Below are 9,935 nucleotides of genomic sequence, written 5' to 3'. Positions count from 1 at the left end.
GGACATGTATCCAGAGAAAACCATACTTCAAAAAGATACATGGACCCCAGTGTTCATTGCAGCACTGTTTACAATAGTCAGGACATGGAAGCAACCTAAATGCCCATTGACAGATGAATGGATAAAGAAGATGTGGTACATATATACAATAGAATATTACTCAGCCATGAAAAAGAATGAAATAATGCCATTTGCAGCAGCATGGATCAATCTAGAGATGATCATAGTAAGTGAAGTAAGTCAGACAAAGACAAATATCATATGATATCACTTATGAACTTGTTTACAAAACAGAAACAGACTCACAGACATAGAAAACAAATTTATGGTTACCAAAGGGGAAAGGTGTCGGGGAGGGATAAATTAGGAGTTTGGGATTAACATATACACTACTCTGTATAAAATAGATAGTCAACAAGGACCTACTGTATAGCACAGGGAACTCTACTCAATATTCCGTAATAACCTATATGGGAAAAGAGTCTGAAAAAGAATGGATATATGTATAACTGAACCACTTTGCTGTACACCTGAAACTAACACAGCATTGTAAATCGACTATACTCAATATAAAATAAAAATTTAAAAAAAAAGTATATGACTGTAATCATGAGGAAATGTAAAGACAAACCCACGTTGAAGAACACTCTGCAAAATAATGGGCCTGTAATTTTCAAATAACTCATAGTCATGGAAGTTAAGGAATCTAATGTCATGTAATAGGGGTCTAAATAGCCAGTTGGAAGTTCTGAGCTTCACTGTGGGGAGGAGCTTGTTAGGCCATTCATCAGTGGACCCCTGACATAACTATTTAGGTCTTTCTTCGTGAGGTGGTTGCTTTCTGCAGAGAAAGCTCTTCAGATCTCTTGCCTGCAGGGTAAAGTCCAGGGTACAGCACTCCATAGGTTGGGTGAAATAAAAGAACTGGATGTTGAGTGGCTGGGTGTGCTCATTGCTACTGGGGGTACCTGCTTGTAGACCAACTCAGGGAATAGAGCTGGAGAAGAAGTCTAAGCATCTTAGCATACAACAAGCAAGTCCCCTTGCTACTCTGGTGTCCTTGTATCAGTTGTGCTTGTTGTCCCCCAGGCCAGAGATGTTCTGTGAAAAATCTCACTCATGAATAAAATTCCAGTCTTTTGCCTGAATGAAGTGGGGGGTGGCAAATTTTCCAGTGAAGCAGATCTGGGGATCTAACTGCTTGATAACCTTTCCTTTTCACCAGTCCTGCTTGTGTTGACCCCTCCTCCTTCCACCTTGCCCCTTCCCCCTTTCCTTTGCCTTTGAGTATTCTTTGGTGTGGCTTGGTTGGTTCTGTTCCCTTTTAACAGACCTAAGTTACCTGTCATCTTAAACAACTTCCCATTTGCTCTTAACTCTTTCAGCCTTCCCTGATGATAGGCTGCTGTAATAAGGTACCACAGACTGGGTAGCTTAGCCAGAGGGAAAATTATGCTCTCACAGGTCTGTAATCTAAGAAGTCCAGGCTCAAGGTGTCAGTAGGGTTGGTTTCTTCGGAGGCCTCTTTCTTTGGCCTGCAGATGGCTGGCTGCCTTCTCCCTGTGTCTTTGTATGGACTTCCATGTGTGTCTGTGTCCTAATCTCTTATAAGGGCCACCAGTCATATTGGATTAGGACCTACCCTAATGACCTTATAGACCCTGTTTCCAAATGCAGTCACGTGTAAGGTGCTAGAGCTAGGACTCAACATATGAATTTTGGGACACAGTTCTGCCCATAACACCCAACCACTGTCTTTGGCAGCATTGGCACTAAGCTTCTAGTGCTGCCTGTACTTGAGTTGCCACACTCGGTGCCCTGCTTCCGTGGGCCTGACTTCTGGGTGATGGAATCAGATGGCGCTGAGTGGGATCAGGCATGGAGTGTGAATGTTGGAATCATATTAGTTTTGAGTGAGTTGTGAAACATTATTTTTATAGTCGTTAGTTTAGCTTTTAATATTCTCTGTCCTAAAGCACTTTATAATATTCAGCCCTGACTGACTTTAGAGGTCTCATATCCTCTGAACATGATCCTGAAATTGAAATGATAAAGATGTGAAGGAGCACGCCACCCTCCTCAGACTACCCTCAAGCCCTGTCTCACCTCTCCCACCCCTGACCCCATACATCCCCTTCCAAGTCAACTGAAATTACTTCTAAAATTTGCTTGCACCTTTCTGCTTTCTCCTCTTGATTTTTTATAGTTAGGCAATTAAAAGAATTATTTTATGTCAGTAGTGTTTCTCTTGTATCTGAAATTGGTAATTATAATCAGCAACATCTTGAGACTTGGATGATATTAGGTGAAAACTTTGTAAATTTGAAAAGCCATGTAAAATGTAAGGTTGAGATTTTACTTGTCCTGTCCATTTAAAGATGGACTGCCGACTTACATATTATGGTGACCATGTCATTGTAACTTCATCACAAGGAAAAGACTTGTGTTATTCCTCCTTAATGAAATATCTGTGAAGGTGGCTCAGAATTGTGAAGAATCTTTGTGCTTCAGAATTAGAAGGGACCTTAGAGATGAATTTGAATATCTCTTTTTACCAATAAAAAGAAGCTGAAGTCTAAGACTGAAGCTGAAGTCCAGGACTGAACATTAGTGTGATTGAGTGGGAGTCTCACCTGGAATTCGTCTGGTTCAGCCGACAGTCCATTTGCTAATGTTACTTCATATCCCATACTTTATCACAGTGGCTGTGATAAAAAAGAATATATATTTTTCAGTTAATAATACAGAAGAAAAAGTAGTGCTGAGTATTTCAGGTAAAATTTTTTTGACCTGCAAAAATTGTCGTGGAGATAGGTTGGTGAAGAATTGTAACCCTTGGCATGGGAAGGGCAGTGGGGCACCTAGCTTTAAGAATAACTAATATAATAATCGAGTGAATTTTATTTCGCTGGGCAAGTCAGGGGAATGGTGGTGCTTTGACTGGGCCTGAATGTTGGGTTTTGGGGTTCCCCACAATTTTCAGAGTATGGAGTGCTTTATTGGAGTGGAGCCCTGTAGTATCTTTTACTCTTGGTTAGAGCATCCTTTTTAACAGGTATTTCTCTTCTGTGAGAGTCTGTGGTTTGAACAGCACTTAACTTCCAAACCTTAGCACAAGTGTGCTCTGTGGACCAGCATCAGCATCCTCTGGGAACTTCTTAGGAATGCAGAGTCTCAGGCCCCACCCCAGACCTGCTTGATCTGTGTTTTAACAAGACTCCCAGGCAGTTCATATATACAGTAAAGCATGGGAAACACTGGTCTAGAGCAGTGGTTCACAAAATGTGGTCCCTGGACCAGCAGCATCAACATCGCCGGCAAAGTTGCTAGAAAACGCACATTCTCAGGCCCCAAATCCCAGACCCCCTGAACCAGAAACTCTGGGTGAAACCCCAATATGTGCTTTAACAAGCCCTGTAGGTAATGCTAATTCATGCTTAAGTTTGAGAACCACTCTGGAGCACTGTGTTTCCACAGTTTTGATCTGGACTCATGGTGAAAAATATATTTTACATCATGACCCAAAACACACACACACACACACACACACATACACACACTCTCTCTCTCTCTCTCTCTCTCTCTCTCTCTAGAAGTTTCATAAAACAATGGTTATCTTACCAAGTTCTGTATCTACTTTGGTATTTTCCGTTTTATTCTGTTAAATGTATATGTGTGTGTGTAAACTTATTTATAAAGAAAATCTGGCCATAACCCACACAGCTGATTACAAAGCCACTAATAGACCATGCACTGCAGTTTAAGGACTGATGCTCTTGAACAGGGTCTCTTAACCTTCTTCTGTGCTGTGGCCCCTTTTGACAGTCTGGTAAAGCTCTGGATCTCTTGTCAGAATAATGCTTTTTAAGTGTATACAGTAATATACATGGAGCTGTAAAAGAAACCAATTATATAGGGTACCAAAATATTAAACAAATGTGTGCTATGGTGATATATTGTATTTTCTTATTCACAGTGAGATTTAGTGGTGGGTCTTGTAACTACTATCATTTCAAAGTAGGGATGGGTATAAATGATAGTTCAAGTTATTTGCGATAATTGTTATATGAAGTGAAAATGGCTGTGATTTCAATTGGTGACAAAGTTATGGTTACTGATAATAATATTGTGGTTTGTTGAGTACATGCATATTTGAAAAAAAAAGCTACATTTCGGTTTAAGTTAAGTGAAAATAAAGGTGTAATTTTTTTCCATGTCTAGCTTCAGACTTTCAAAATTCTGAGGTTAAGCACTCTTGCTCAAGAGGAACCTTTCTTTGGAGAATAGTTCCCAGGCTTTAAGACTGTGTGTCAAAAAATTACCTTCCTGGAATTTCTTAAAACTGCTGCTTCATCGATGGCATTTCTTCTTATTTTCTAGCACCATGGTAATGGAGTTCTGTTTTGTTTTTTTCCTCACCAACACGGTAGGAGGTTTCCCTTTTCTCCACATCCTCACCACCATTTATTTTTTGTGTTCTTTTTGATGTTAGCCATTCTGACAGGGGTGAGGTGATACCTCATTGTGGTTTTGATTTGCATGTCCCTGATGCAGAAATCAGCATTTTGAAATTTAATTTAATTTTTATTTTACTTTGGAGTATAGTTGATTTATAATGTTAGTTTCAGATGTACAGCAAAGTGATTCAGTTATACATATACATGTAACCATTCTTTTTCTTTTTTTGTTTTTGGCCACGCTGTGCAGCTTGTAGGATCTTAGTTCCCTGACCAGGGATTGAACCCCAGCCCTCAGCTGTGAGAGTGCAGAGTCCTAATGACCGCCGGGGAATTCCCCATATATCCATTCTTTTTCAGACTCTTTTCCCAAGTAATGGAGTTTTTCTTTAAAATCTTCTTCTCTGTTGTTTTCCTGAGGTTACCTCAGGCCCAAATGCAATCTATTGACAATGTTTCTTCTCTAGTCTCCCCCATCTCAACACACCACCCAGCTGCTCAAACCAGATTCCTGGGATCATTTTCTGGGCCATGGGTTCTGGATTCAGGATCTGAATCTGGGGTCCACGGTTTACTAGCTGTGTCACCTTGGACAAGCGACAAGCCTCCCTTTCTCTGCCTGTGAGACTGGGATGGCAGCAGTGCCCCCACCTCATAGGACTGTTCTGAGTATTACATGAGACATCCCAGGTATTGCACTGGAACAGCCTGGCCTGGAGTTAAGTGGTTAGTAAATGTTATCCGTTACAGTTATGCTTGATTTCTTCCTTTCCCTTATTCCTTAAACCCAGTTTATCAGAAAATTTATATAGAGTCTCCCTACAGGTATATTTCACATTTATCTACTTCTGTCTGTTTCCATTGCCGTCATCCTACTCGAAACTTTCATGCATTCTCATTGGCACTTCTGACTGGTGTCTCTCCTTCCTCTTGACTGACTCCAATCAGTTTCCCCTATAACAACCGTATGATTTTTTTTAAAGTGTAAGTGAATGATCTAATAAAAACATTAGTGACCACTGTACATTTAGAACGGTCCAGTGGCTTCCCGTCAAGGCTTTCCCTGACCTGCAGCCTGTGTTTTTGGCCCCTGCCTCCTTTCAAGTGTTTGTTCGTGCTGTGCTGTTTCTCTGGTCTGCCTCTAAACTTGCCCGTGTACCCACTGTTCTGTGGCCACGTTGGCTTTCCCTCAGTTATTTGGGTAGCCTGGTCCTTTCATACTTTGAGGCCGTTGTGTGTGACCCTCCCTCTGCTCAGCTGCATGTTTCTGCCCTTCCTCAGCTCCCGTCCTTCTCATCTCTGCAGGTATTGGTTCCTTAGAGAGCCTTTCCTAACCACCCCTACCTAAATTAGGGCACCAAGTTCCTCCTTTATCAGCCTGAGGCTCCCTAAACACATCAGCAAGTGAATATTGCCTCTCCATCAGGGAAAAGGATAATTAACAGCCTGTGATTATGAAACATCCAACTCCAAGAAGAGTGGAATAATTTTACACATTGTGAACATTAAGTGATTGTAGAGGTATTTTAAGAAATTGCTACCTTGAAATTGTTCAAGAAGGTCTTTGATATTGTTATTCAAGAACAAAGAGAGGCCGGCCCACTGAACCTGTCTGCAGAGGGTGATGGAGGTACTCATAACCCAGCCATGTGCCTCCTCACTGCTGTCAATCATTTCTGCTCCAAAGGGTAAAGCAGATGTCATAAAATTTCCCTCCTTGAAGTAGCTGCCTGGTTGCTGATAGAACCCTTCACGCTCCTCTCTCCTAAAGTGAATGGTCAGTTGCTGCTCAGACATGAGAAAGATGTCTCATGATTAGACGGTAGAAACCAGTGTGGTAATATCTGGATCCTGGTTTTAATTTTTGAGTTCGGAGTGAAGAGGCAGCATAATGACTCCCTGATTGGACTCGGTCAAATTTCTTTGTGTTTTGAAATTTCTGCCTTGTTACTTATTTTTAATTAATCCTAGGCCAGAGAAAGGAGGCACTCCTGATTTTTGGCAGTTGCCTAAAGCAGCCAGGAAAAGGGTGATAGGAATTGAGAATCATGTTGTGAACCACTTCAGTGACCTTTGTAGTTTTTCTTTCAAATAAGGACACTGGGACAGATGCTTGAATTTAGGATAATAAGTATAAATGCCTGGTACTCCTGTTTGGCTAAATGGTGTTCCTGATTAAATAAAAATGTGGTCTCTTTTGGGGAAAGACTACTTTTTGTTGACATACTTTAGCAGAACCCACGCACAGAAGTATTCCTGGTATGGACTGTGGGTAATGATAATCATTTGGAAAATGATGTGTCTAAAAATAAAATACAGTTTTCTTATTGCAAAAAAGTAACATATACTTAATTTTTAGAAATTCTACCATAATTCTGCCCTCCAATCAAGCCAAACTTTTCATATTTTTCTTGTTCCCCTATAGATGTTTATATGTTTATCTTTCTATATAGTTGTAATCTTGCTGTGATCATCTTGTATTCTGATTTATGTTATGTTATGATTTTTATGTTTCAGTTTTAATGGCTGTATAGCATTCTATCAAGTAGAAATGTCATAACCATTCTCTTGTTGGTTGATTTGCTTTATGATGTATTTTTTATGATATACTTTTAATGATGTCTTTGTTTTGCTCTAATTTTGCAGGCAGAGACATTTGTTTGGGTTAACAGTGCATCAGCACATTCCCAGAGTGTTGCCAAGGCCAAATATGAATTTTTATTTGGCAGATCTGAAGAGAAAACTCCAGATACTAGTAAGTGTTTCCCTACCTTCCTCTTTCAGGTAACAGATAGGAAGTGCTATTGAAATTTCAAATCTCAGAAGCTGAGAATTCTTCAAATCAAGAAGTGACTTGAAATTACCTAAAACAGGCTACTAGAATCACATCCTGTATTTCTGAGTTCTACACCTTAGGAAGATGTAGAATTATTAGTGAATAATTAAAGCAAATAGGTTTCACAGAGGTAGGAAGGCAGCAGTGCGGATGGAGAAAAGGTACTCAAATCAGCAGGAGATAAAGGCCATAGGAGTCCTGGGAGTCAGGCAGAGAAGGGTACTGAATGTGGTTAAGAGCGTTGGCTCTTTAGCTAGGCTTCTTGAGCATCAATTCTGGCCTTGTAACTTATGAGATGCGTGACCTTGAGTAAGTTGTCCAAGCTATTTTTGCCTCAGTTTTCTCATCTGTAAAATGAGATTATAGTGATATATGTCTCAGAAATCTTTTGAGGATTAGGTAGATTGACGTATGTAAGGATCTCAAAACCATACTTGGCATGTAATAAATGCTATGGAAGTGTTTGCTGCCATTATTATTTATTATGATCATTGTCATCATCATATTCCTGACCTTTGAAGCTGACATTTAGAAAAAATACAATCCTGACTCTCCTCAACTCCATCACTGTCTGACACTGATTTCTGTTTTGGGTAGACAAAGAATCTGACCTAATGTATTGGTAGCTGTTGTTCAGTTGAAGAAGTCAAACGCTAACTATTCATTTTGATTTATGTGTTAGATGGGATTATATAATGGGCTCCCTAATACCTGGGGCTAGCAAGAATGCAGTGTATATCAATAATTCCTTTTACCTTAATAATGAATATTTATTAGATATTTCAGTAGTTGGGGACTCTTAATGAAGTATAAAACAGCTAAATTATTAAAAAAAAATCATTCTGCTTTTATTATGTAGCATAATTACCTAACATTCTAGGCTAGAGGTTTGGGGCACTTAATCATTTATTCACTTTGTCTCAGGCAGTACTGACTGTCATCACCCCAAGACTGTGTAAAACTCCTCCTTGGCATAGCCTTAACTTTGTGATTTTGTGCTAATTAAGCTGTTTTTACCTTTGATAAAACAAGAGTTTTACTTCACTATATAGAGATACTGTCAGATGTCTACATAGTCCTTTGACTTATTGGTGGGTGAGTTTGGGTCTACCTTACTCATAGGTTTTGTAGTTTTCCAAGTGTACCTGAGAAGAATCAGAATGACATTTTAAACCTCCTGTTCCTTATTTGCCTTGGTAAAAATGGTTGGTGTTATTTATTTCTAGTGTGATGTTACTCTGCAGGTGTGTAAGTGTGCATGCATTTATTAAACAAATCTATTTAATGAACACTTATTATGTGCTAGTCACCTGTGCTGGGCACTGTTACGGTACAAAGAAGTAGAAGACAGTCCTTGCCACCTGGGGGCTAATTCTTTGGTCAGAGAGAGGGAATGATCATTTTCAGCTGTGCTGGTGATGGCTTCATGGAGGAGGTGAAAGTTGCACTGTTCTTAAAGAATGACTAGTATTCTGATTAATTGAGTTTTGGGGAGGGCATTTCAGACTGAGGGAAGGGTATGACCAAGGGTGTGGTGGCAGAAAATACAAATTTCTTGGAGAACATGGAGGAAACGTCCCAGGTTGGTTTGCAAACCATATCTGTGAGAGATAGGTTTAGAAAGATAACCATTTAGAAAGGGGCAGAATCATGAAGGGTGAAGAGTGTGCATTTTAATATAGGTATGCGGAGATGAAGTGCCAGGTACTGTTTTTTTTTAATCTAGTTTTTATTTTTATTTTTTTTATTGGGGTATAGTTGCTTTACAATGTTGTGTTAGTTTCTGCTGTAAAACAAAGTGAATCAGCTATATGTATATATATATCCCCTCCCTCTTGGACCTCCCTCCACACCCCCCAATCCCACCCATCTAGGTCACCACAGAGCACTGAGTGGAGCTCCCTGCGCCATACAGCAGGTTCCCACTAGCTATCTGTTTTACACGTGCTAGTGTATACATGTCAATCCTAATCTCCCAATTCATCCCACCCCCACTTCCCTCCCCCACTGCCCCCCGCTCCTGCCCCCCGGCCTGTGTCCACACATTTGTTCGCTACATCTGTGTCTCTATTCCTGCTCTGCAGATAGGTTCATCTGTATCATTTTTCTAGATTCCACATATATGTGTTAATATACAATAATTGTTTTTCTCTTTATGACTTACTTCACTCTGTATGACAGTCTCTGGGTCCATCCACGTCTCTGCAAATGACTCAGTTTCATTCCTTTTTATGACTGAGTAATATTCCATTATATATATGTACCACATCTTCTTTATCCATTCCTCTATTGATGGACATTTAGGTTGCTTCCATGTCCTGGCTATCGTAAATAGTGCTGCAATGAACATTGGGGTGCATGTGTATTTTTGAATTATGGTTCTCTTAGGGTATATGCCCAATAGTGGGATTGCTGGGTCATATGGTAATTCTATTTTTAGATTTTTAAGGAACCTCCATACTGTTCTCCATAGTGGCTGTATCAATTTACATTCCCACCAACAGTGCAAGAGGGTTCCCTTTCTGCACACCCCCTCCAGCATTTATTCTTTGTAGATTTTTTTTTTTTTTTTTTGCGGTATGCAGGCCTCTCACTGCTGTGGCCTCTCCCATTGCGGAGCACAGGATCCGGACGTGCAGGCT

The 9,935-nt window shown here is 40.1% G+C and overlaps 1 protein-coding gene across 1 annotated transcript in view; it reads left to right on the top strand.

Moving 5' to 3' along the window:
• The first annotated feature begins 3,748 nt into the window (after positions 1-3,748).
• The window catches only part of LOC103085017 (PH and SEC7 domain-containing protein 3), a 192,565-nt gene continuing 186,378 nt past the window's right edge, over positions 3,749-9,935 (top strand). The window contains exons 1-2 of the mRNA XM_007466023.1: positions 3,749-3,829; positions 7,104-7,212. Of these exons, the coding sequence (XP_007466085.1) occupies positions 3,749-3,829; positions 7,104-7,212 (190 nt within the window). The remainder of the gene's footprint in view (positions 3,830-7,103; positions 7,213-9,935) is intronic.

The sequence above is a fragment of the Lipotes vexillifer genome, unplaced genomic scaffold (assembly GCF_000442215.2).
Source record: "Lipotes vexillifer unplaced genomic scaffold, Lipotes_vexillifer_v1.1 scaffold1849, whole genome shotgun sequence".
Lineage (NCBI taxonomy): Eukaryota > Metazoa > Chordata > Mammalia > Artiodactyla > Lipotidae > Lipotes > Lipotes vexillifer.
The sequence above is the reverse complement of the archived record's forward strand: the minus strand, read 5'-3'. Positions and strand labels throughout refer to the sequence as shown.